The sequence below is a fragment of the Rhinoraja longicauda genome, chromosome 7, assembly GCF_053455715.1.
Source record: "Rhinoraja longicauda isolate Sanriku21f chromosome 7, sRhiLon1.1, whole genome shotgun sequence".
NCBI classification, from domain to species: Eukaryota; Metazoa; Chordata; class Chondrichthyes; order Rajiformes; family Arhynchobatidae; genus Rhinoraja; species Rhinoraja longicauda.
Window position 1 is genome coordinate 48,423,845 of NC_135959.1, and position 27,481 is coordinate 48,451,325.

Consider the following 27,481-nt stretch of genomic DNA (forward strand, 5'->3'; position numbering starts at 1 on the left):
CACCAGTTGCTGGGTGTGTTCTCTGGTGATGCTCTGCCAGGCCTGTATTGCAGCCATCTTTAGCTTATGCTTGTTTTGGGGGCTAGTACCCTTCATTTTTCTCTTCAGCATATAAAAGGCATGCTCAATTGGGTTCAGATCGGGTGATTGACTTGGCTACTCAAGAATTGACCATTTTTAAACTTTGAAAAACTCCTTTGTTGCTTTAGCAGTATGTTGGGGATCATTGTCTTACTGTAGAATGAACTGCCGAGCAATGTGTTTTGAGGCATTTGTTTGAACTTGAGCAGATAGGATGTGTCTATACACCTCAGAATTCATTATGCTACTACCACCAGCAGTTGCATCATCAATGAAGATAAGTGAGCCAGTACCTTCAGCAGCCACAACACCCCCACCACCGTGTTTCACAGATGAGATGGTATGCTTTGGATCTTGGGCAGTTCCTCCTCTCCTCCATACTTTGTTCTTGCCATCACTCTGATATAAGTTAATCTTCATCTCATCTGTCCACAAGACCTTTTTCCAGAACTGTGGTTGCTCTTTTAAGTACTTCTTGGCAAAATGTAACCTGGTCATCCTATTTTTGCAGCTAACCAGTGGTTTGCATCTTGCAGTGTAGCCTCTGTATTTCTGTTCATGAAGTCTTCTGCGGACAGTGGTCATTGACAAATCCACACCTGATTCCTGAAGAGTTTTTCTGATCTGTCGGACAGGTGTTTGGGGATTTTTCTTCATTAAAGAGAGTATTCTTCTTTCATCAGCTGTGGAGGTCTTCCTTGGCCTGCCAGTCCCTTTGCGATTGGTAAGCTCATCAGTGCTCTCTTTCTTCTTAATAATGTTCGAAACAGTTCATTTTGGTAAGCCTAAGGTTTGGCTGATGTCTCTATCAGTTTTATTCGTGTTTATCAGTCTCATAATGGCTTCTTTGACTTTTTGGTGCCTTGAAATGGGTGGACTATGTATGAACACAGCTGTAATTTCTACATGGTGAAACCAAAATGTATAAAAATACTCTTTAATGAAATCTGCCAATGTGCACTTTAACTACATGTGATTTTTTTCTATTACAAATCTCAAATTGTGGAGGACAGGGGCAAATAAATAAATGATGGGTCTTTGTCCCAGACATTATGGAGGGCACTGTGAGGCTTATTTGCACCGAAAGCAAATAGTTGCAGAATGTAATTGAAAATTCTGCAGATTCTGCAACTCTGAGATAAAGCAGAAAACCCTGGAAATATCAGCAGATCGGCTGATGTCCATGGACAGAGAAACAGTTACCATTTCAAGTTGTAGAACAAGGAACTGCAGATGCTCGTTTACCAAGAAAGGACAAAATGCTGGAGTAACTCAGCAGGTCAGGCAGCATCCCTGGAGAACACGGATAGGTGATGTTTTGGGTCGGGACCCATCTTCAGATAGAGAAGAGTCCTGACAGGAAATGCCACCTATCCATGTTCTCCAGGGATGCTGCCTGACTCACTGAGCATTTACTCAAGCATTTTGGGCCAAAGGGGCCGTATCTCTCGTCTAAAGTCTAAAGTGGAATTCTCTGCCTCAGAAGGCAGTGGAGGCCAATTCTCTGAATGCATTCAAGAGAGAGCTGGATAGAGCTCTTAAGGATAGCGGAGTCATGCGGTATGGGGAGAAGGCTGGAACGGGGTACTGATTGAGAATAATCAGCCATGATCACATTGAATGGTGGTGCTGGCTTGAAGGGCCGAATGGCCTACTCCTGCACCTATTGTTTATTGTCTAAAGCCAAAAGAAATATAATATTTATTTAACACTGACATTACCCAATCTCTTTGTTCTTTTCAGGTTTGAAGTTTGAAGAATTGCAAAGCAAATTTGGTGAAGAGCTGTTCTGCATCTGTTTTGAAGAGAATGAAAGAGTCCTAAGGGCAGTAGGCAGCACATTGCAGGAATTCTTTGGGGGTTTTGATGCTTTGCTGGAGCACGCAAGAACATCTAGAAGTAAACAGGATGAGTTTGAATCCCCTTCTTTCCTATGCAAGGAACTACCCAATGGTACTTTGAAACTTGATTATATTTATCCACAGAAAATTGTTGGATTTGCAATGCCCGGATTGATAAAAGCAGCGGCACAGAAGATCTATCAGATGGAAGTAGACGTGGAGCAGGTGCACAATGTTGATGAAAAACTGACCTCAGCTGGCATAAACCGGAGCAATTGCCTCACCTTCATTATCAAAGTATATAATGAAGCAACAAATGTGAACTTGTTTCCACAGGGACTAACGCATTCCCCGTCTGATCTAAGGATAAGCATCAGCACTTTCAGCAGTGCTTTCCCATTTCATTTCATGTTTGATCCAAGTATGTTGATCCTTCAGCTTGGAGAAGGGCTCAGGAAACAACTGAAATATGACACTCATAAGATTCTGAGGTTTCAGGACTGCTTCGAGATAGCTTCCCCAAAGATTTGCTGTACCTTCCAATGGATTCTGTCAAAGCTGGCCACGCCATTTGTCATTCGTGCCAAGCCAGAATGTACTGGATTGGAACATCACGACAAAGTAAGTGCATGCCCTTTGGTTTTCAATCAAGAACGCCAATTGAGAACAGAGTGATTGAATTTGGAAATCATAAACAAGCTAGCAATTCTGAAGTAATATCTTTCACATAGGTGTGTAGGATGGAACTGTAGATGCTGGTTGAGACCGAAGATAGATACAAAAATCTGGAGTAACTCAGCGAGTCAGGCAGCATCTCTGGAAGACATTTTGGGTCGAGACCCTTCTTCAGACTGAGGGTCAGGGTAAAGGGAAACGAGAGATATAGACGGTGATGTAGAGAGTTATAGAACAAACTAGACCAAGTGGACCCGTTGGGCCCAAACCTCTCCCGCATTAGTGCAGCATCCTCTCCTCCCCCAATCCCCCCTCACCCCTTCTCCTCCCTCCCTCCGTCCCCCTTTTCCCCCCTCTCCCCCTGTTTGTCGGGCTATCGTGGACCGTTTTGGCTGTAGTTCAGGAACAAACAAACAATCGAGAGTTTTAGTATATAGAGGATGAGGCAGAGCAGGAGGAATCACTGAGGGGGTGCAGCGAGAGAAGATGTTGCCGGAGAACTCCTGTGGTCTGGCTTATTTGTTCTATGTCTCTCTTTATCACCATCTCCCTTTCCCCTGACTCTCAGTCTGAAGAAGGTGTCTTGACCTGAAACATCACCTATTCCCTTTCTCCAGAGATGCTGCCTGACCGGCAGAGTTACTTCAGCTTTTTGTGTCTACCCTTCACATAAGCGCAGGTTTTGGCTGGACCAACAGTTGGAACATAGCCTAGCTTTCAAAATTAATCTCTTGGCAGTCTCAGACTTTTAAACTCATTAATTATGCAGCTTATTTCAGAGCTACAACAGAGTCGTGTTATCTCTTCAGCTAGTTTATTTTTCTTTCAGAATAGAGCTTTTGGAAGGGCACCAGCTTTGTTCCCTTACATCCCTTGCTGTGGAGAATTAGATACTGAAATTATTTGCCATGGAGCCTTTATCTGAGCAGAAGGCACAGTGGCGCAGTGGTAGAGTTGCTGCCTTACAGCGCCAGAGACCCAGGTCCAATCCTGACCACGGGTGCTGTCTGTACAGAATCTGTACGATCTCCCTGTGACCGTGTGGGTTCTCTCTGAGTGCTCTGGTTTCCTCCCCCATTCCAAAGACGTGCAGGTTTGTAGGCTGATTGGCTTCTGTAAACTGTAAATTGTCCTTAGTGCGTGGGATAGAGCTAGTGTACGTTGTCATCGGCGTTGACTCGGGGGTCGAAGGGCCTGTTTCCACGCTGTATCTCTAAAGTCAAAAACTCTAAAGTAAAAAAGGTATCTGCATCAGGTTATGTTGTCCATACCTTCAGCTTTTACACTCTTCACACTTATATGATGTGGTGTTCCACATTTTAAACTATCTGGAGTTTTACTCGTGTTAATAGATAGTTGTAATTGCACAGAAGAATGCCCTCATTGAGGCGAAACGTATGAATTTCCAGGTGCATTAAAGGACCTTTAAAACAACCTTCCTTTTGTTCATGCATTTCAACACTTTGCTGATTCAGAGATCCCAATAAATAATTTCTTTGCGTAGGAAAAAACTACAGATGCTGGTTTAAATTGAAGGTAGACACAAAATGCTGGAGTAACTCAGCGGGACAGGCAGCATCTCTGGAGAGAAGGAATGGGTGACGTTTCGGGTCGACACCCTTCTTCAGAAAACATTTCTGTGATGTGTATTTGTTGTAAATTGGCAGAACAATGAGCGGACTTTATCAATTATTGTGGGTCGCTGACTCATGAACATTAATGTCCTCCACAGTAAAATTAATTATCTGATTTTTTTGAAAATGTAGTATTTCAGCAAATGGTTTACTTGGTTCTGTTTTCCTTGTCCCTTTAAACTCAGTGAGGCCTTGCAGTGTTATTTACCTCCTTTTAACCCAACATGGTTCACTAGACCTCCTCCATTGCCAGAGTGATGCCACACGCAAACTGGAGGAATAGCACCTCATATTCCACTTGGGAAGCTTCCAACCCAATAGCATGTACATTAAATTCTCTAATTTTAGGTAACTTTGATAAACACCTCTCTCCACCCACCACCCTCTCTCTCCCTCCTCTCCCTCCTCTCCCTCCTCTCCCTCCTCCCCCTCCTCCTCCTCCTCCTCCTCCTCCTCCTCCTCCTCCTCCTCCTCCTCCTCCTCCTCCTCCTCCTCCTCCTCCTCCTCCTCCTCCTCCTCCTCCTCCTCCTCCTCCTCCTCCTCCTCCTCCTCCTCCTCCTCCTCCTCCTCCTCCTCCTCCTCCTCCTCCTCCTCCTCCTCCTCCTCCTCCTCCTCCTCCTCCTCCTCCTCCTCCTCCTCCTCCTCCTCCTCCTCCTCCTCCTCCTCCTCCTCCTCCTCCTCCTCCTCCTCCTCCTCCTCCTCCTCCTCCTCCTCCTCCTCCTCCTCCTCCTCCTCCTCCTCCTCCTCCTCCTCCTCCTCCTCCTCCTCCTCCTCCTCCTCCTCCTCCTCCTCCTCCTCCTCCTCCTCCTCCTCCTCCTCCTCCTCCTCCTCCTCCTCCTCCTCCTCCTCCTCCTCCTCCTCCTCCTCCTCCTCCTCCTCCTCCTCCTCCTCCTCCTCCTCCTCCTCCTCCTCCTCCTCCTCCTCCTCCTCCTCCTCCTCCTCCTCCTCCTCCTCCTCCTCCTCCTCCTCCTCCTCCTCCTCCTCCTCCTCCTCCTCCTCCTCCTCCTCCTCCTCCTCCTCCTCCTCCTCCTCCTCCTCCTCCTCCTCCTCCTCCTCCTCCTCCTCCTCCTCCTCCTCCTCCTCCTCCTCCTCCTCCTCCTCCTCCTCCTCCTCCTCCTCCTCCTCCTCCTCCTCCTCCTCCTCCTCCTCCTCCTCCTCCTCCTCCTCCTCCTCCTCCTCCTCCTCCTCCTCCTCCTCTTCCTCTTCCTCCTCTTCCTCCTCTTCCTCCTCTTCCTCCTCTTCCTCCTCTTCCTCCTCTTCCTCCTCCTCTTCCTCTTCCTCTTCCTCTTCCTCTTCCTCTTCCTCTTCCTCTTCCTCTTCCTCTTCCTCTTCCTCCTCCTCCTCCTCCTCCTCTCTTTCCTCCAGTAAAAGTCCATCAAACAGCTCCACATGTCACAGCTATGTATCCCTTTTGGGCTCACACCTGTCTCTATACAACAATTGGCCAATCAGGGAACCTCCTTGCCTGAGGTAATCTGTTGCCAGCCCTCAGATGGCCCCACTCTCCCTACACAATCAGTCTTAAAAAGGGTCCCAACCCAAACTGATGCTGCCTGACCCACTGAGTTACTCTAGCAATTTTTGGTCCATCCATACACTGGGAAATGTGTTATACTATTGTGTAATATCTAAAAAAAGTTGAGCTGAAATGGTGTCGGAGTATTAACGGGAGTCCATCGACTGAAAAATCGGCCAGTCTTCCACCACTTACGTTGAACTTGCAAAGTAGTGAGACAAATAGTGTTCTTGAGAACATCAGTGCATGTAGTTTAAGGTTAAATAAATCAGGCCATTCAGTGGCAAATGGTGGCAGAGTAAAAATGTTGTGTTTTTGAGAGGGAATTTTGAAAGGGGAGAGAGCTGAAGTGAGAGTGAAAGGACAAAAAACCAATGTGTATGGAAATATGGCACCCACAGGCAAGTGATTTAGTAGCAGGACATGGATCCCTGTCAGGCATGGTTATGATGAAGGTTGATGTGAGGAAATTTGCCCAGTTTGTAGGTCTCTCTCGTGAATTTGCCCAGAAGATTACAATGCATGATTTCTGCTAGGGGGAAATATTTCACAGGAACCTGAGGGGCAGCTTTTTTCACACAAAGGGTGGTAGGTATATGGAACAAGCTGCCAGAAGAGGTAGTTGAGGCAGGCACTATCGCACCATTTAACAAACATTTGGACAAGTGGTTAGGATAGGTTTAGAGGGATATGGGCTAAATGCAGTCAGGGGGACTAATGTAGATGGGTCATGGTGGTCAGCACGGGCAGGTTGGACCGGTTTCCACGCTATATGACTCTATGACTGTAGATGGCAGCTAAATTCAGTCCTGTCAACAGTATCGGTGCAATATGGCACCATTGTCTTGAGAAGATGGTACATTATAAGGTAAGACTCCTCCACACGTACTAGGCAGGTGTACCAAGGCTGCTTGCTGCCGGGCAATGTGTATCACAGTTATTACTTATCGAGGTGAATTATGGAAGAGAAAAACCATTCAGTCCATCTTCATTCAGATAGAAAAACCTTAATGACTAAATGCAGGTGTGCTTAGCAATGCTGGATAGTTCTGATCACCTATCTCAATTTTTTTCCCAGCAGCTTTGAGAAAACTAGAAATCCATTAAAACACACACACTTTGTCAAGTAAATTATTTCTGACTCATAGCCTTGTAGTCTAACTGTTGAATAGAATTCAAAGTGTGTCATGTTTATTGTCTGCCTCCACTTTATTATGTTTCTGCTTTTGACATTTTCTTGGACGTACTGAGGGTGACATTGACCCATATAATTCCTGTAGGATCTGGAGCAGCGACTCCTCAATGGCAGAGAAACAAGCCCACATTTTTAGTTAAACCCTTCATGAATCTTGAGAAGAAACTCAAAGTGCTTTTTTGCGTGTGCATTTTGGAGCTGTTGCTGAGGATAGACACCTGCTTCGTCCTTGCAGTTTGTCGAAGGATCTTTGGACTTTAGAGATACAGCGTGGAAACATGCCCTTCGGCCTACTGTGTCCACACCAACCAACAATCAACCATACACTAGTTCCATCCTACACACCAGGGACAATTTACAGAAGCCAACCTACAAATGCAGAATGTGGGAGGAAACCAGAGAACCGGAAAAAACCCATGTGGTCACAGGTAGAACATACAATATCAGTACAGGCAGCACCAGTAGTCAGGATCGGACATGAGTGTCTGGCGTTGTGAGGCAGCAACTCTACTGCTTTGCCACTATGCTCCCAGTTAATTGATCTCTGTCCATGGACATCCATAGCCAGCAACACAGCTCTGCTGCAGCATCCCCAGTGTTGAGAGATTGCTGAATGGCTTGTTTCCATGCTGTATCTCTAAACTAAATTAAACTAAAAACTAAAGTTGGAGTCTGGGATTTGGGCACAGTGGTACATCAGGGAGCGGGAAGATTACCGGGACATCTTGTTCCAAGAGACTGTTATACCTCTCGGAAAAATGTTCCCAATGTTGGGGGAGTCCAGAACCAGGGGCCACAGTCTTAGAATAAAGGGGAGGCCATTTAAAACTGAGGTGGGAAGGAACTTTTTCCACCCAGAGTTGTGAATTTGTGGAATTCTCTGCCGCAGAGGGCAGTGGAGGCCAAATCACTGGATGAATTTAAGAGAGAGTTACATAGAGCTCTGGGGGCTAGTGGAATCAAGGGATATGGGGAGAAGGCAGGCACTGATTGTGGATGATCAGCCATGATCACAATGAATGGCGGTGCTGGCTCGAAGTGCAGAATGGCCTCCTCCTGCACCTATTTTCTATGTTTCGATGTTTCTATGACCACATTGGAGAGAACTGGTTTCTTCAAAGCAGGAAAGATGATTTTCTGACTAAATGGAAGTGGCTTGATTTGAATGGAAACAGATTTATAGCAAGATAAAAAACATAGTATAAATGGAAATAAATTGTCTGTTCTAATAACCATAACAAAGAGCAAAACTGTTGGAGGACAGTGGCGCAGCGGTAGAGTTGCTGCCTCGCAGCACCAGAGACCCGAGTTCGATCCTGACCACGGGTGCTGACTGTGCAGTGTTTGTTCATTCGCCATGACACCGCATGAGTTTTTTCCAGGTGCTCCAGTTTCCTCCCACACATTTTAAAGACCTACAGGCTTGTGGGTTAATTGGCTTCTGTAAATTCTCCCTAGTGTGTAGGATAAAACTAGTGTATGGGTGGTGTATGCATATAGGGTCAGTACGGCCTGTTTCCAGGCTGTATCTCTAAACTAAACTAAACTCAGGGGATCAAGCAGCATCAGTGGAGGGAATGGGCAGGCAATGTTTCAGTTCGGGATCCTTCTTCGGACTGTGTGTAACCATAACAGAAACATGCTTACAAAGAAAACAGGCAAAGAAAAGAAAACAGGTAAATGGGAGATTTCTTAGCTAAGCAAGTGCAAACAGAGCATCTTGGAAATAAGAATAGAATTAGGCATGGTTACCATGGATTTCTGGAAGGAAAATCAGATTTGACAAATCTATGTAAAGTGTTTTGAGGTTGCAATGAGTGAATATACAAGGGACAACAAATGGATGTAGTGTATTTGGATTTTTAAGAAGGCTTTCCATTCGGGTCATGCAAGAAGTCATTAAACAAAAAGAGGGGATGTGGGATTGGAGGGTTGTTAATTGACAAAAGATTGTCTTCTGTGATGGTGGGGATATCAGGAGGAAGCCAAGATGGACAATCTATTCAGAACATGTTTGTCAGAGCTTCAGTCTTGCCTCAAGCCTTCCCTCCATCGCTGAGGATGGGGATATTTCTGAAGCCTTGTTTTTCCATTTGTGATTGTCCACCACCAATCATGACCATAGGGCTAGAAAGCTACAATTCAACCTTCCTTCATCTTAGGCACACACTGGTGCAGCGGTAGAGTTGTTGCCCCACAGTGCCAGAGACCCAGGCTCGATCATGACTACGGGAGCTGTCTGTACGGAGTTTGTACGTTCTGCCTGTCACCGTTTGCGTTTTCTCTGGGTGCTCTGATTAATTCCCACATTCCAAGGCATACAGGTTTGGCTTCTGTAAAATTGATCCCCTGCAGCCGGGGCTCTGGAACTGGCGTGGTCAGAGCCAGCAGATCCATTCCTGTAGCTAACTTCCGAGGCCGACTTTGCAGGCCAGTATCTCAGCCCCCTGTTGGCCCAGATGGACCATTCTGGTACCGTTAGACTCATTTCGGAGGCCGCAGCCTCTGTTGGTCTAGCAAAATGGATAATAAGGCAAGGCTCTGGAACCAAGGGTGCCGGAAAATCAGTGGTGGACCTGTACAACAGTGACTCTAATGGCAAGGTGTACATATTGGAATAAAAACTAAGGCAGGTAAAAACTCTCAGCAAAAGCCTCCTTAGTGGATGAAGGAGGCAAGGAATTGAAGTCAGAGTAGGGTATAAGGAGTCCAACCTCCATTCAATTTCATCACAAATTCTTTATTTTTTCAGCTTTCTCACTCTATCTTCATTTCACTTGACTCCTTTTGTGTACAAAAATTCAATAGTCTTGAATGTAATAATGAATTGTCACTCAGTCTAAGCTTGCACATGGCAACGGCAAATCTAGCGTGAATAAATGGCTTCTCAGTGTTGACCTTGTAATGATAATATTGTTTGGAACAAAGATTGGAGTGTGGCAAGCAGGAGCTCTATCACTGCTCCCAACAAGGAGAAAGAGGGGTAAAGAGGGGGCATGGACAGGCATTCATCCTATAAAATTAAGGATGGGTTTTGTCTGTTCTTCCAAAAGCTGTGAAATTTAAAGTTTAATTCCCTGGATAAAGGATATGAAAGACAAGGGCAAATTCGCGGCACAGCCATAGAGTTGCTGCCTCACAGTGCCAGAGACCTGGGTTCAATCCTGACTTCGGGTTCTGTCTGTACAGAGTTTGCATGTTCTTCCTGTGACCGTATGGGTTTTCTCCAGGTGCTCCGGTTCCATCGCACATTCCAATTTCTTGCAGGTTTGTAGTTTAATTGGCTTCTGTAAATGGTCCCTAGCGTGTGGGAGAGAACTAGTGTATGGTTGATTGCTGGTCGGTGCGGACTTGGAGGGCCGAACTAAACTTAGTTTAGTTTAGTATCACTAGTATCACTAAACTAAACTAAACTAAACTAAAATAACAACATGCAATTGCAAATCTTTGTTGAAACATTATTTTCCAACTGTATCAGCTTAATAGGTGACTGAGCCCAAATCACCGTCCTTATGTCTAAGATGTGAAGGTTAGTATGTGTTTTGACTGCTTTAAATTGTACCATTGGTTATCTAACTATTCCCCCAAAAGTGATTTCCGTGTAGAATCAAGGAATTACAGATGCTAGTTTACACAAAAGCACGTAAAGTGCTGGAGTAACTCAACAGGTCAGGCAGCTTCTCCGGAGAACATGGAAAATAGGTGATGTTTCGACTGATTATGTTCATAAGTTCATATGTTATAGGAGCAGAATTAGGCCATCTGTCCATCAAGTCTACTCTGCCATTCTATCATGGCTGATCTATTTTTCTCTCTCAACCCAATTCTCCTGCCTTCTCCCCATAATCCCTGACACCATACTAATGCAGGAAATATGTTCCTGATGTTGGGGGAGTCCAGAACCAGGGGTCACAGTTTAAGAATAAGGGGTAGACCATTTAGGACTGAGATAAGGAAAAGCTTTTTCACCCAGAGAGTTGTGAATCTGTGGAATTCTCTGCCACAGAAGGCAGTGAAGGCCAATTCACTGGATGTTTTCAAGAGAGTTAGATATATCTTTTAGTGCGAACAGAATCAAGGGATTATGGGGAGAAAGCAGGAATGGGGTACTGATTTTGGATAATCAGCCAAATTAAATGGCAGTGCTGGCATCACATCATATTAAATGGCAGTGCTGGCTCGAAGGGCTGAATGGCCTATTCCTGCACCTATTTTCTATGTTTCTATGTTAATCAAGAATCTCTTAAAAATATCCATTGACTTGGCCTCTATTGAGTCTGAAGAAAGGTCCCGACCTGAAACGTCATGTATCCATGTTCTCCAGAGATGCTGCATGACCCGCTGAGTTACTCCAACATTTTGTGTCCTTTAAAGTTATTTCCATGCTGTTCTTTCAGTTAAACTGATTGTCAAAACGTGTAGTTAAACAATTAAAGGCACCTGCAATTTTGCCCTGACTGTATCTAAATACAGTCAGGGCAAAATTGCAGGTGCCTTTAATTGTTTAAAGAAGCAATTGGAGAGAATCAGCACGTGAAAAGAGCTTGGTCTTGATGTTCTCTTAGTGTCTATAAATTAGAGTTGATACATTTTCTGTTCCGGCTACATTCATAATGTAATGTAAACCTGGCAAAATAATGCAGTGAGTATCAGATATCAAGAACGTAATACCATTGAAAGGCTAGAAGCACTTAGCAAGTGTGTGTTGGAATTACAAGTGAAATAAGAAAGCAAGCAGAATAAACTGATGCCAGATAAAAATCAAAGAAAATGCAACATGCGTCATAATTACAAAAAGAACAAAGGAATATCTGAGAATGAGCAATGCCTGTAATGGACCAAAAGATAAGTGTCCCTCTTAAACATAGTAATTTTATCCGATTCCATCATCTCTGGCAGTGCATTCCAAATATAAACCACTCTTTGTTGAACAATAAACTTTCTCTTTAAATCCCCTTTAAATGCATTCCTCAGCCTCCTACACACCAAAGAAAAAAGTCACAGCCTATCCAGTCTCTCCCTTTTACTCAAGCCACAAGTCTTGCTAACATCCTGGCGAATCTCTTCAGACCGTCAGTCTGAAGAAGGGTCTCAACCCGAAACGTCACCTATTCCTTCTCTCCCGAGATGCTGCCCGACCTGCTGAGTTACTCCAGCATTTTGTGAATAAATCTTCAGCACCCTTTCCTAGCTGGCCGACCAGAACTGCGCACATTATTCCAAGTGTTGTCTCATCCACGACTTCCATGGCTATATCATGATGTCCCAACTTTTATAATCAATACCCCTTACCTTTTTCCTCCAGGGTGAAAATATCCTGTACTAGAGGGCATTGCTATAAAGTGAGAGGTTGGGAAAGTTTAATGGCGATGCGCGTTGCAAGCCTTTTACACTGAGAGTAGTGGGGGCCTGGAATGCATTGCCAGAGATAGTGGTGGAGGAGGATACAATAGCAGCATTTAAGAGGCTTTTAGATAGGCACATGGATATGCAGGGAATGGAGGGATATTGATCATGTACAGGCAGATGAGATCAATTTAACTTGGCATTATGTTCAGCAGAAATATTGTGGGGTGAAGGGCCCATTCCTGTGCTGTACTGTTCTATGTTCTAATGAAGGCATAAGGTATTAAGGCAATGAAAGCAGAAAATGATGATGATGGATTGTTATTTTTGTGGCTGGGAGGCTGTTTCCAATAGGGTTTCCATGTGGTTCAGAGGGAGCACCTTTCCTTTTGCTTCATATGCTAACGATTTAGACTTAATTGTTGGGGATGTGAAAGGAATTTGCAGATGATACAGAAGTTGGAAATAGCAGTGATGGGAAGGAGAAAATCTTTTAGAATGGAGGATGATATAGCTGATCTGGTCAGTTGGGCAGAAAAGTAGCACGATGGCGCAGTGGTAGAGTTGCTGCCTTACAGCGCCAGACACCTGGGGAGGTTCCTGACTACGTTTGTACTACATTCCTGTACAGAGTTTGCACTTTCTCCCTTTGACCACTTGGGTTTTCTCAGGGCGCTCCGATTTCTTCCCACACTTCAAAGACGTACAGGGTTATAGGTTAATTGGCTTAGGTAAAAATTGTAAATTGTTCCTCGTAGGTAGGATAGTGCTAGAGTATTGTGGGGCTCGCTGGTCAGGGCAGACCCAGTGGACCGGACGGCTTGTTTACACACTGTATCTCTAAAGCCTAAAGTCTAAAGAATTTTAATCCAGGGTAGCACAGCGATGCAGTTAGTAGAGTTGCTGCGTCACGTTGCCAGAGACCTGGGTTCAATCCTGACCTCGGGTGCTCTCTGTGTGGAGTTTGCATGTTCGCCCTGCAATCTTCGGGGTGTTCTGCTTTATCCTACTTCTCATACAAAAAAATGTATGATCGTCTCTGTTTACCAGTTGACTTGTGGACATGACTGTCTGATGTTATTATTGAAATAAGACTTTATATTACAACTTCCCTGAGGTTCTCCAACGTAGTCTTCAGTGCAACTTTTCTAAAACCTTAAGAATAAAAGTACAGAACATAAAGTGTTACAGGGGCATCTTGATAAATCTTTTTATTCACTTACTTTCATTGCAGTAGGATGGCAGCTGAGGTATGATTAAAATTGGATTATAATTACCATTTAGTTGTGAGCACAGTTCTCCTTTCAGCAGCTGCAGCCTGTTAATTTTGCCCGACGGCAATGGAAATTATGAAAATGAGAATTAATAAATCATCTTGCACAGGGTTTGAAATGTATGTACTTTGAAGGTGAACATCTTTAATTACAATTATTTCGATTCTGGATATCTAAAACAAGCCTCCAATCCCTTCGAGGTGGGGAGGTCAGAACCTGTGATGGACTGGGCAGTGTTGACAGAGAGGGCTATTTTAGATGAAGAATTAGAGGTAGTTAAATGGCAGAAGGAGTGTGTGAGGCAAAAGGAGGCACAGAGTGACAGAGACTTTGGCATGAGATTAGGATTATATTTACAGCACTAAAGTGACGGTATGGAGTTCCCATCATGACTTTAGTACAGTAAACATATGTACTATTGATCATGGTGGTGCAGCGGTAGAGTTGCAGCGCCGGATCCCTGGCCTGCCATCGCAGGACACAGTGTGGTGGAGTAACTCAGCGGGTCAGGCAGCATCTCTGGCGAACATAGATAGGTGACGTTTTGGGTCGAGACCTTTCTGACTCATTTAGAGGAGAACTTCTTCAAAGTAGGAATGCCTTGAGGAGATTTTGCAGTGGAGCAGTCAAAATGTAGGAGCAAGGAACTGCAGATGCTGGTTAATACTCACAAAGTGTTTGATGAGTTCAAAGTAAGCATACCTGAGGAGATTTTGCAGTGGTCTTCAAAGTAGGCATACTTTTCTTACGAATCTCTTCTTAGTAGGCAAGAGACTTAAAGTGGGAGATGTTAGTACAACTAACGAGTAGATTATTAAACAATTACATTCAAACTAATTGAAGAAACCAGAGATAGCTGGGCAGATAATGTGTTGCAGCTGCAACATATGGAGAACTTGTGGACTTCATTGTAGTTCACTGTAATGATAACTGCAGCATATGTTGACTGCTTGAGGAATTTTGGCCTGGAATTGAGCTAGACTTTAAACTCAATTCAGGGAGAGGGTAGAGTTACCCTGATGTTCGAGGAGCCAGTTGCAATCAATGGATTATTTACCTTGAATTTGATCAGTGCTTGATGACAGGAGGGTGTAACTGAAAGAGAAGCAGATGGAGCGATCATGAAGGAAGCTTTGGAGACGATGCAGCTTTTACATTTGTCTTGGTCCTTATTTGGAAGAGGGTGGAGATTGCAAATTCTTAATTTCATCATGGCACGGGTATGACAAGGTTGAGAAGTTTCCACTAATGGTTTAAATCTGAGTTGCATAGATATTTTTCCTCAAAGAGCCTGGTGAATCTTCTCCACTGGAGGTTTGTAGGTTAATTGGCTGGTAAAGAATTGTCCCTAGTGTAGGATAGTGCTACTGTACAGGATGATCGTTGGTCGGCACAGACTCAATGGGCCGAAGGGCCTGCTTCCACGCTCTATCTCTAAAGTTGAAGGTGACGTTTTGAGTCAGGACCCTTCTTCAGACTGATTAGACTATCACTGAAGAAGAGTCCCGACCTGAAACATTGCCTATCCAAAATCTCCATAGATATTGTCTGACTAGCTGAGTTACTCCAGCATGTTGTGTCTTTTTTTTGTACACAGGCATCTGCAGTCCCTGTGCCTCCATTTTGCTGAAACATTAACTGTTTCCCTTTCCACAGATGCTCCTGGCCTGCTGTGCTTTTTCCAGCATTTTCTGTTTGTATTATTGACCTATGTGTAGCATTGACATGGTTGTTTATCAGTGTCAAATACCAGTTAAATTAAACTACCCTGAAGGATTTTAACTTTGAGTTTAAGAATGCAAATATTGATCCATAAACAGTGTAATTAAAAGCTCTCACCAGAAAATGTCAGTTGTGAAGAGAACATAATGATAATGCAGGGTGAGTTAGATGAGAACGCAGGTGTCAGTGAAATTATGCTTTATCCCAGGGGCAAGTGCTCTGTTACATTTGTGCACAAGAGGTGATTACCAATTCATAATTTGCTCAGAGTGGAAGCAATTCAAAAGCATTCAGCATATAATAAGCGTGCATTTTGCTGTATTTCACATTTTGCAGCATTCGATGATCTGAGCAAAATTATATGCATGCATTTGCAAGACTGCCCAACAAGAGGTTATTCAGCTCATCGTAACTGTAGGAAGGAACTGTAGATGCTGGTTGATGCCGAAGATAGACACAAAATGCTGGGGTAACTCAGCGGGTCTGGCAACTTCTCTGAAGAAAATAAATAAGTGATGTTTTGAGTCGAACCCCTTCAGACTGTACTATTTTTCTAGTGCCCCATCCAAAAGTTTATTAACTTTTTTTCTTTCAGTTTATTTTTCAAAGCTGTGTCCAAATCACCGTTTAGCAATGCTATAGGTCTTGAGTTACTGGCTGTGCAGTGAAGGAATATATCCTAATGTCTATGTGTTATGTGTCTGTGTTTCTATCTCTGTGTGTCTGAGTTCTAATGTCATCCTTCATTCTTTGATGTCATAGAGTCTTACAGCATGGAAATTGGTCCTTAGGCCCAACTTGCCCACACTGACCAACATGCTCCATCCACACTAGTCCCACCTGCCTGTGTTTGTTCCATATCCTTCTAAACCTATCCTATCCATGTACCTGTTCAAATGTTTCTTAAACATTGTGATAGTACCTACCTCAACTACCTCCTCCAGCAGCTTGTTCCATACACAACCCTTTGTGTAAAAAAAATTACCCCTCAGTTTCCTTTTAAATCTTTCCACCCTCACCTTAAACCTACGTCCTCTGTTTCTCGATTCCCCTACTCCAGGAAAAATATTATCTATTCCTCTCGTGATCTTGTACACCTCTATAAGATCACCCCTCATCCTCCTGCACTCCAAGGAATAAAGTCCTAGCCTGCTCAATCACTCCCTAGAGCTCAGGCCCTCGAGTCCTGGCAACATCATCGTAAATCTTCTCTGCACTCTCTCTAGCTTGACAATGTGCTTCCTTTCACATGGTGACCACAACTGAGCACAATACTCTAAATGAATTTCACCAAAGTCTTTAACACCTGTAACATGACCTCCCAACTTCTATACTCAATACTCTGACTGATGAAGGCCAATGTGCCGAAAGCCTACTTGACTAACTTAACTGCTGTGAGGTGATCCGGACCATGTCCCCTTCCTCCTACAGACCAATAAGTGAAAATAACCACTTTCTATACATCTCCTGAAGATCTTTCAAAACATTAGAAAATCCATTCCACCTGTTTCAAACTTTGTTCAGAAAACGTTCTTCATAATTGCTAACACCTGTTATAATACTCGTGATACTTTCCACTGTCTTTTCAACGATATTCAGATCCTTCCTGCAGTGAGATTACACATAAAAGGGGAGGCACGGTGACGCAGCGGTAGAGTTGCTGCCTTACGATGCCAGGACCCTGATACACAACTCGATCCTGATACTCAGCGTGTTACTCCAGCACTTTGTGTCTTTTTTTTAGCAATTTCAAATTTGAGGGTGGCACAGTGGTGCAGTGGTAGAGTTGTTGCCATACAGCACCAGGATCCCGGTTACGATCCTGATTACAGGTGCTGTCTGTACTGAGTTTGTACGTTCTCCCTGTGACTGCATGGGTTTTCTCCGGGTGCTCCGGTTTCCTCCCACATTCCAAAGACATGCAAATGTATAGATTAATTAGTTTTGGCAAAAATGGTAAATTGTCCCTAGCATGCAGAGACCCCAGCGCAGATCCCTGCCGAACTCTGCTGGTCACAGACCTCCAGCCTGAATATTGTTCTTCCATCACAATCCCGTCTTCTATCAAGTATCTTCTATTAATAAGTGAGTTTTGAATCCATATGACCGTCTTTTTAATCCATTGCATCTTAATCTTCTGGATCAGCCTACCATGAGGGACTTTATTAAATGCCTTATTAGAATCCACGTAAACAATATCCATCACATGCTCAAAAAACTTGATCAAGTTAGTAAGACACAACCCGCCATACACAAAGCCATGCTTACTGCCCCTAATTAAGCCATTCTCTTCCAAATAGGAGTAAACCCTATCCCAAAGAATCCTCTCCAATAGCTCCCCTACCACTGATGTGAGACTCCCCAGATTGTATCTACTTAAATAAAGGAACTAAATTAGTTACTCTCCAGTCCTCTGGGACCTCTCCTGTGGCTGGAAAAGATGAAGATCTTTGTCAAGGCTCCTGCAGTCTCCTCTCTTGCCTCTCTCAATAACCTGGAATAAATCCTATCAAGAATCCCCAAACCTCCTCCTTCTTAATCTCAAACTGCCCATGCATATTAGTATTCTCCACACTAATCTCACTGTCCTCCATGTCCTCCTCGAAAACAAATGCAAAGTACTAGTTATTACCTCACCTACATCCCCAGTCTCCAAGCACAAATTCCCTCTTATATCCTTGAGTGGTCCTATCTTCTCCCTAGTTATCCTCTTGGTATAAAAAGCTTTGGATTTTCTTTAATACAACTCACCAGACTCATTTCATGGCTCCTTTAGGCACCTAATGGCCCACTTGAGTTCTTTCCTCAGAGAACATACAACAGTGCAGCACTGGAACAGGCCCTTTGCCTCACTGGATCCATGCCAAACATGATGCCAGGTTAAACTAATCTCCTCTTGTCAACACGTAATCCATATTCCTCCATTCCCTGCATATCCTAAAAGCATTTTAAATGCCACTAAAGGACACCAAGTGCTGGAGTAACTCAACAGGTCAGGCAGCATCTCTGAACAACATGGATAGGCGACGTTTCAGGCCAGGACTGTTCTTCACTTTTGTTCTGCCTCCACCACCGCTGGCAGCACATTCCAGGCACATTTTTCACTATGTAAAAAAACACATCGTGCGTATCTCCTTTAAATTTTTCTCCTGTCACATTAAAGCTATGCCCTCTATTCTTAATACTTCTTTCTTTTGTTTTGCTGATTGAGTATAAGTGTTGCAGGAAAACAAGGATAAGCAACAGAGTATTGCAACAGAATTAATTACTATAATTTGTGCAATGTCTTAAAAGGAAATTAAAAAGTCTATGTGAACTGTTTATTAACGAGTCCTGTTCTATTAAAGGCCACAATCCCCTTGCAGGAGCAATTGCTTCTGAAATTGCAAGTCAAGGTTGTATTGATTAAAATAAAGCTGAATGGATATTTAGTTAAGAATGTGAGAGAGGGTTATCAGTAAAAAATGAATTAGATAATTGGATGGTTTGAACAATAAGATGGTTTTAAAGCTGCTACATAGAAATGTCTGTGAAATAGATGACTGATCCAAAGTGCATAGACTCATAGAATCATATAAAACAGAATCAGGACACTCAGTCCAATTTGTCCATGCCAACCAAAGTGCCCCTTCAAAGCTAGTCCCATTTGCCTGCATTTGGCCCATATCTTTGTAGATCTTCCCTATCCATGTACCTGCCCAAGTGTCTTTTAAATGCTATTAAGATACCTGCCTCAACTACCTCCTCTAGCCGCTCATTCCATATACCCACCACCTTCTCAGTGATAATCTAATGGGATGCAAGATTATATATTTGGAGATTTCCTGGGAGATTTTGAAGATGCAACTTTATTGAATCTTTCCTCAAGATAATAAATACACTCTAAGGCCTTTGATAATCTGTTTATATACATAATTTAGAAGACAGAGTAATGGCACAGTGGTGCAAATAGTTGATCTATTGCTTCACAGCTCCAGTGACACAGTATTCAGTCCTAACCTCTATTGATGTTTGTGCAGAGTTTGCATGTTACCCCAGTAACTGCTCATGTTTCCTGCAAGTTCTCCCAAAGATATGCAGTTTGGCAGTTTGATCGGCCAATATGAATTTTCTCTTGTAGAGGAGCATTAGTGTCCGGGGAAGTTAATGGTAATCCGAGGAAAATAAAATGAAATGTGTAGGGTATTAGTGTAGTTAATGGACCATTTCCTTGATCATCGTTACTTTTTTGCATATCTTTCATTCATTTGTTCTATATCTCTCCATATCACTAGCTACATCTCTCATTTCCCTTTCCACTGACTTACAGCACCAGCAACCCGGGTTCAATTCCGATCTCAGGTGCTGCCTGTATGGAGTTTGTATGTTCTCCCTGTGATCTGGGGCCTGTTTCCACACTGTATCTCTGTAGTAAAGTCTAAAGTAAAGAAATGTTAATAACAAAGGCGACCTTTTACCTTCATGACAGCATGCGGTATAAGCTCAGCTATGCGGAACAGAGTGGAACCCTTTGAACTGGGTAGTGGGCTCATGCAGGAAGTGTTCTGGCACCAAAACTAGTGTAGATTTCTCACTGCAGCTGGGTCATTTGTCTCTAGTTCATCGACAGAATGAGAGGTGACCTTGAGTCTTTAGACCTTAGAGATACAGTGCAGAAACGGCCTTTGGCCCACCGAGTCTGAACATCGATCAACCCATACACTATCACTATCCTACGCACTAGGGATAATTTTACAACATACCAAAGCCAATTATCCTACAAACCTTTACGTCTTTGGAGTGTGGGAGGAAACTGGAGCATCTGGAGAAAATCCACACCTTCACAGGGAGAATGCACTAACTCTGTAGAAACAGCACCCGTAGTCAGGATCGAACCAGGGTCTCTGGTACTGTAAGGCAGCAATTCTACTGCTGCGCCACCTCTTGTATTTCAGACAAATATGTTCCTGAGGGGTAAATTCTGAGATGTTTTCTCTAATGGGAGAGTATCGAATCAGGGGACCTAGATTGGGTGGGGGTGTCATTTAAAACTGAGGTGCATAGGAACTTCTCGATAATGGTGGGTCACTGGAATTCTCTACCATAGAGAATTGTGGAGACTAGATCATTGGAGGATTTAAAGAGCAAGTAGATACATTTTTGAAAGATTGTGGTATCGAGGCACAGCACAGAAGTGGAGAAAGGGCCAGTGACAATTCAGCCATGATCGTGTTGAATCCCAGTCTCGAGGGATTATGTGGTCTACTCCTTCTATGTTCTTCTCTTCAGCAGAAGTCAAATGAGATCACAACTCCATCTAGTCCATACATATTTAGTTTGGTTTAGTTTTTTATTGGCATGTGTACCGAGGTACAGTGAAAAACCTTTTGTTGTGTACTATTCAGTCAGATGATATACATGATATACAATTAAGCCATCCATAGTGCACAGATAAAGGATAAAGTGTACAACATTTAGTCCAAGAGATAGTTCAACGGTCTCCAATGAGGTAGCTGGGAGATCAAGACCGTAATCTAGCTAGTGAGAGGACAGTTCAGTTGCCAGATAACAGCTGGTAAGAAATTGACCCTGAATCTGGAGGTATGCGTTTTCACACTTCTGTACCTTTTCCCTGTTGGGAGAGGGGAGAAGAGGAAGTGATCGGTGCATCCGCTGCTCTAGATGTCAACTTATTTACATCGGCGAAACCAAGCGCAGGCTCGGTGATCGCTTCGCTCAACACCTGCGCTCGGTCCGCATTAACCAAACTGATCTCCCGGTGGCCGAGCACTTCAACTCCCCCTCCCATTCCCAGTCTGACCTTTCTGTCATGGGCCTCCTCCAGTGCCATAGTGAGGCCCACCGGAAATTGGAGGAACAGCACCTCATATTTCGCCTGGGCAGTTTGCAGCCCAGTGGTATGAACATCGACTTCTCCAACTTTAGATAGTTCCTCTGTCCCTCCCTTCCCCTCCTCCTTCCCAGATCTCCCTCTATCTTCCTGTCTCCACCTATATCCTTCCTTTGTCCCGCCCCCCCTGACATCAGTCTGAAGAAGGGTCTCGACCTGAAACGTCACCCATTCCTTCTCTCCCGAGATGCTGCCTGACCTGCTGAGTTACTCCAGCATTTTGTGAATAAATCGATTTGTACCAGCATCTGCAGTTATTTTCTTATAGGTCTTGATTATGCTGGTGGCTATGCTGAGGCCATGTAAAGAGTAGATGGAACATATCTGGGCAAAATAAGTAAGTTAGGGAGGAGTGGTACACTTCACGAGTACAAAGAACATAGGACATAGAACACTTCACAGAATGTTTGTGCTGAACATGATGCCAAGTTAAACTAATTTCTTTTGCCTACATGTGATCCTTATCCCTTCATTCCCTGCATGTCCACGTGCCCATCCAAAAGCTTCTTAAATGCCAATATTGTATCTGCCTCCACCACCACCCTTGGCTATAGCACATTTCTTATTAACATGGAATCAGAATGAATCGCATTGTGCTCTTTATCTCACCTTCAAAACCTCTTTGTGTAAATTAAGATTATATTTGCATTCATATCAAATCTACTGAAAATGAAATTAATGTTAGATTAGATCATTTTCTTTGGAATTTGTTAATGAGTATTGGGGTAGATTACTTCAGAGTACCACTGAGATCAAGAAGACAATTAAAAATTGGACCTTACTCAGATGCTGGTGTAATCAAACATTAACAGAGTGTGCAGAACATGAAAAAGGAAGTGAATTGTATTCGGGGAAATGTGCAATATAACACTAAAATGTTTTGAATTGTTGCTTGCTAAATTCAAAAACTGCATCCTTGGCATCCTTTTGGTATACAGAATGAGAGGTGACCTTCATGACAGCATGCGGTATAAGCTCAGCGGTATACACCTGTTTTGGTATACAAAAAAGTGCCAATATGCACAATTAATAAAGATATCTGTCATGTGGCTGTCATAGTGCTTTAATGTTTGGAGGTGCTGGTGCTTCGTACTGCCATGAGCATCTCTTTTATCTCAAAGTAAAGTGTAAATGTTTTTCATTCACTTACATAACTGATTTTACAAATATTTTTTTACTCTGAATTTCAAAAAGGCACTATGTGTCCTTTTGAATTTGAAGCTTAAAAACCGCATTATGGCCGATTAGTGTGTGAGATTTGGGGAGCAGTATGTATCATGGTGACACGTCTTTCCCAAGATGGCGATACAGTGGCGCACGGTAGAGTTACTGCCTTAGAGTGCCAGAGACCTGGGTTCAATCCTGACTAAGGGTGCTGTCTGCACGGCTTTACACCTTCCCCCTATGACCGTGTGGGTTTTCTCCGGGTGCTCTGGTTTCCTCCCACATTCCATGGGCGTTCAGGTTTGTGTAAATTGGCGGGGAGGGGGCAGGAGTTGGAGGCGAGAAATGGCCAGGTCAAATCAAGGCCTGCAACAGATGACCTCAGGAAGGGTGGAGTCTATAATGGGTCATTGTTGGCTAGGAAAGACATTTAGACAGGAACAGAGGAAAAAAAGGTTTAGAGGCATATGGGTCAAACACGGGCAGCTGACACTAGTGTAGATGGGGCACCTTGGTCGACATGGGCAAGTGGATCAAAGGGCCTGTTTCCGTGCTGTTTGGCTCTATGACTCTACTACATGGGTCTGAGAATCAGCTTGGGCTTCACAGCCACGTTCAATTATTGTCTTTCAGATTCTTCAGATGGAAGTGAGCAGCAGTACAGTTATGTGATGTTATGACTTTGTTCACTGCACCATTCCACCAAGCAAGCACAGTCATCTGAATTACATAATTATCGCTATACCCAAATCCTCTGAAAATGCAACCAAATAAATCTTAGGTGTTAAAAAAAGCTGTTTAACCAAAGTATTTATTGCATGTAAAAACAAGATACAAGGAACTGCTGGTTTGCAAAATAAGACACATAGAAAATAGGTGCAGGAGGAGGCCATTTGGCTCTTCGAGCCAGCATCGTCATTCATTGTGATCATGGCTGATCATCCACAATCAGTAACATGTGCCTGCCTTCTCCCCATTTCCCTTGATTCCACTAGCCCTGAGAGCTCTATCTAACTCTTTTAAATTCATCCAGTGATTTGGCCTCATCTGCCTTCTGTGGCAGAGAATTCCACAAATTTCCCTCTCTGGGTGAAAAAGTTTCTTCTCACCTCAGTTTTATATGGCCTCCCCTTTATTCATAGACTGTGGCCCCTGGTTCTGGACTCCCCCAACATTGGGACCATTTTTCCTGCATCGAGCTTGTCCAGTCCTTTTATAATTTTATACGTCTCTATAAGATCCTCTCTCATCCATCTAAACTCCAGTGAATACAAGCCCAGTCTTTCCAATCTTTCCTCATATGACCGTCCCGGGGATTAACCTCGTGAACCTAAGCTGCACTGCCTCAATGGCAAAGATGCCCTTCCTCAAATTAGGAGACCAAAACTGCACACAATACTCCAGATCACCAGGGCACTATACAACTGCAGAAGGATCTCTTTACTCCTTTACACAAATCCTCTTGTTATGAAGGCTAACATGCCATTAGCTCTCTTCACTGCCTGCTGTACCTGCATGCTTACTTTCCCTTTACCTAATCTGACACCATTGAGATAATAATCTGCCTCCTTGTTTTTGCTGCCAAAGTGGATAACCTCACATTTATATACATTTACTGCACCTGCCATGCATCTGCCCATTCAGTCAACCTGTCTTAGTCACCCTGCAACCTCCTAACATCCTCTTCGCAGTTCACACTGCCACCCAGCTTTGTGTCATCTGCAAACTTTCTTGTGTTACTTCTAATTCCATCATCCAAATCATTAATATATATTGTAAATAGTTGCGGCCCCAGCACCGAGCCTTGCGGCACTCCACTCTCCACTGCCTGCCATTCTGAAATTCAGCATCTCTGGTCCTTAAATGGGTGATCCTCAGAACCCATCCTTTTTAGCCATAGATGCTGCCTGGCCCGCTGAGTTACTCCAGCACTTTGTGTCTATCTCTGGAGAACATGGATTGGTGATGTTTCAGGTCTGAAGAACGATCCCAACCCGAAATATCACCTATCCATGTTTTCCAGAGATGCTGCCTGACCCATTGAATTACTCCAGCACTTTGTGTCTTTATTTATTGCATGTATTATACCACCTGGTCTCCGTTAATGTAAGACTCCTCTCCACATGCAAGTTCTGTGAAGTTGAGTGCTATGGTTGATCAGCAATTCAAAGAGACTCTTATATGTGTTGGAGAGTAAGCTGGTTTAGCCTTTAGTCTTTGATTTTTTTAAAATTGCATTATTAAATTATTGCATATTACAGAGAAGTGCTTATCTCTACCACTGGGCACAAAGAATAAAAATCCCATTCCTCTCTAAAGATGAGGATTTGTTTTCATCTTCATACTTCTGCTATCTTTGCTGCTCTGCAGGGTTTAGTTATGCAGCAACACCAGGGGTACGAACATCCACAAGAGGAATGGACTATTAAAATAATTCTAATTGATTTTTAACAAGTGTCCCAGTGTTAGCAAATTTCAATGGGAATGATTTCTTTACTCTGTTAGGAAAGGAAACATTGTTCTGCTACAGAGAACTCGAAGAGCTGCAAATGATAGACACAAAGTGCTGGGCTAACTCAACTGGTCAGGCAGCATCTCTGGAGATAAAGAATGGGTGATGTTTCGGATCAGAACCCTTCTTCTGACTGCAAGTAGAGGTGGGGGATAGGGGAGGGGGGAGTGGAACTGGATGTAGGAAAAGGCTAGAATGAATCAGGGCCAGCAATAGATGACCAAAGAAGAATGGAGCCCACAATGGCCCATTGTTGGTTGGGGAAGAGGTGATAACGAAGGGATGCAGCGATGTGAACTGTGGAACAGCCGAAGAGCTGCAAGTGCATATCAAAGAGCCACATGTGGCTCAGGACAACGGTCTGAGTATCACTGAATGAGAGAGACTATTGGTAAATCAGAGGGACAATCACTGAATTAGGAACATTTAGGCTGAGAGACACAAGTTCATTTGTCAGGAATATGCAGTGTCTCATCACCAGTCCACCAATTTATGGAGTCCTTAAATCCTGCACCAACTCTCAGATTACCCATCTGCGCAAATTAGTCAACATGGACCTGTTGGGCCGAAGGGCCTTTTACCAAGCTATGTCACTCTATGGACAATTACATCTATAAATCTAAAACAGATGCCATAAATATAATTACTGATAAACACAAGAATTCAGGCAGAACATCTTTAGCCAGAAAGTATCAGAATGCAATATTACAGAATAATTGAGCAGAAAGATCAAGGGAAGCTAAGTAAGTAAATGGGGGATAAAGGAAGTGGCAGATAGGGCTAAAAAAACTATATCATAGTCAGATAGCGAGGAATCAGGCCATTTGGCCCAATTTGGTCATGCCGACAAAGATGCTCCATCCACACTGCCCACCCGTCACGTTTGGCCCAGATTCATATAAACCTTTCCTATCCATGTACCTATCCAAATGTCTCTTAAATGTTGTTTTAGCCTATCTCAATTACCTTCTCTAGCAGCTTATTTCATATACCCGCCACCCTCTCTATGAAAAGGTGGCCTCTCCAGTTCCTATTAAATCTTTTCCCTCTCAGCTTAAACCTATGACCTCTGGTTCCTGATTCCCCTACTCTGGGGAAAAGACTCTGTGCATCTACCCTTATCTATTCCCCTATCATGCACAAATGTCTACATTATCCTGTGCTGGGCCTCAACATAATCCAAGGACAATATCCCAATCAAGATTAAATAACGTTGTGCCAATTGTTCTCCTTTTATTGTTGATTTCATGTTTAAGTAATTTGTAATGATGTTTGGATTATGGTGGGAACAGTTGACAAAAACCTTTCTCGTTCTTCACAGGTGATGGAGATAAAGGGACAAATGATCGATGTGCCTGAATCAAACTCTATCCTGTTCCTGGGCTCGCCATGTGTGGACAAATTAGAGGAGTTAATGGGACGAGGCTTGCATCTCTCGGACATACCCATCCATGATGCTACCCGAGATGTTATCTTGCTGGGTGAACAAGCTAAGGCCCAGGATGGCCTGAAGAAATGCATGGACAAGTTGAAAGCAACTCTTGAAAATGCACATCAAGCCTTAGAAGAAGAGAAAAAGAAGACAGTGGACTTGCTATATTCGATTTTCCCAGGTGACATTGCCCAACAGCTGTGGCAAGCAAAATCTGTGCAGGCAAGAAAGTTTGACGACGTCACCATGCTTTTCTCTGACATTGTTGGTTTCACTGCCATTTGTGAACAATGCACCCCGATGCAAGTGATCAGTATGTTGAACGAACTATACACGAGATTTGACTACCAATGTGGAATCCTGGATGTGTACAAGGTAATTGTACGAGACAATGTCATTGTTGTGAAACTAAAGGCATAGATCGGGCAGAATCTTTTTCCCAGATTGGAAAAATCAAATACTAACGAGCACAGCTTTAAGGTGAGAGGGGCAAAGTCTAAAAGAGGTTTAGACTTTAGAGATACAGCGTGGAAACAGGCTCTTTGGTGCACCGAGTCCATGTCTGCCAGCGATCACCCCATACGCTGGCACCATCCTACACATTAGGGACCCGGGTTCAATACTGACCTCAGTTTGTACGTTCTCGCTGTAATTGCGTGGGTTCCTCCGGGTTCTTCCCACATCCCAAAGACGTGTGAGTTTTGTAGGTTAATTGGCATCTGTAGATTGACCCAGGTCTGTAGGGAGTGGATATGGAAGGGAGATAACATGAATCTGGTGTGAATGGATTATTGAAGGTCATAGAGGGCCGAAGAAAATAACCTGTGTAGGAAGGAACTGCAGATGCTGGTGTACACCAAAGTTAGACACAAAATGCTGGAGTAACTCAGCGGGACAGGCAGCATCTCTGGATCTCTCCAGCATTCTGTGTCTGTCTGTCAAAAATAATCTAGCAAGCTATTCAATTGTATCAGCCTCCAATAGGGACAATAATAAAACAAAACCATAGAGAATAAAACAAAACCAAAACCATAGAAAACAAAACCAACTTGACCCTAGAATAAGATGCCCAATTCATTAAGCCTCAATGTTGTAAACACACAAATCTAAACGCATGCTAAAAACTGGTAAACTGTACCCCTGAGTAGTTGTGTACCAGCCTGACATAGTCACATTCATGGAATTGAAACTTTCACCTG

The 27,481-nt window shown here is 43.5% G+C and overlaps 1 protein-coding gene across 2 annotated transcripts in view; it reads left to right on the forward strand.

Annotated features, from left to right (window-relative positions):
• Positions 1 to 27,481, forward strand: part of gucy1a2 (guanylate cyclase 1, soluble, alpha 2) — a 107,372-nt gene that overhangs the window by 47,753 nt on the left and 32,138 nt on the right. For both annotated transcript variants that reach the window (XM_078402494.1, XM_078402495.1), the window contains 2 exons: positions 1,825 to 2,543; positions 26,172 to 26,657. In XM_078402494.1, the coding sequence (XP_078258620.1) occupies positions 1,825 to 2,543; positions 26,172 to 26,657 (1,205 nt within the window). The remainder of the gene's footprint in view (positions 1 to 1,824; positions 2,544 to 26,171; positions 26,658 to 27,481) is intronic.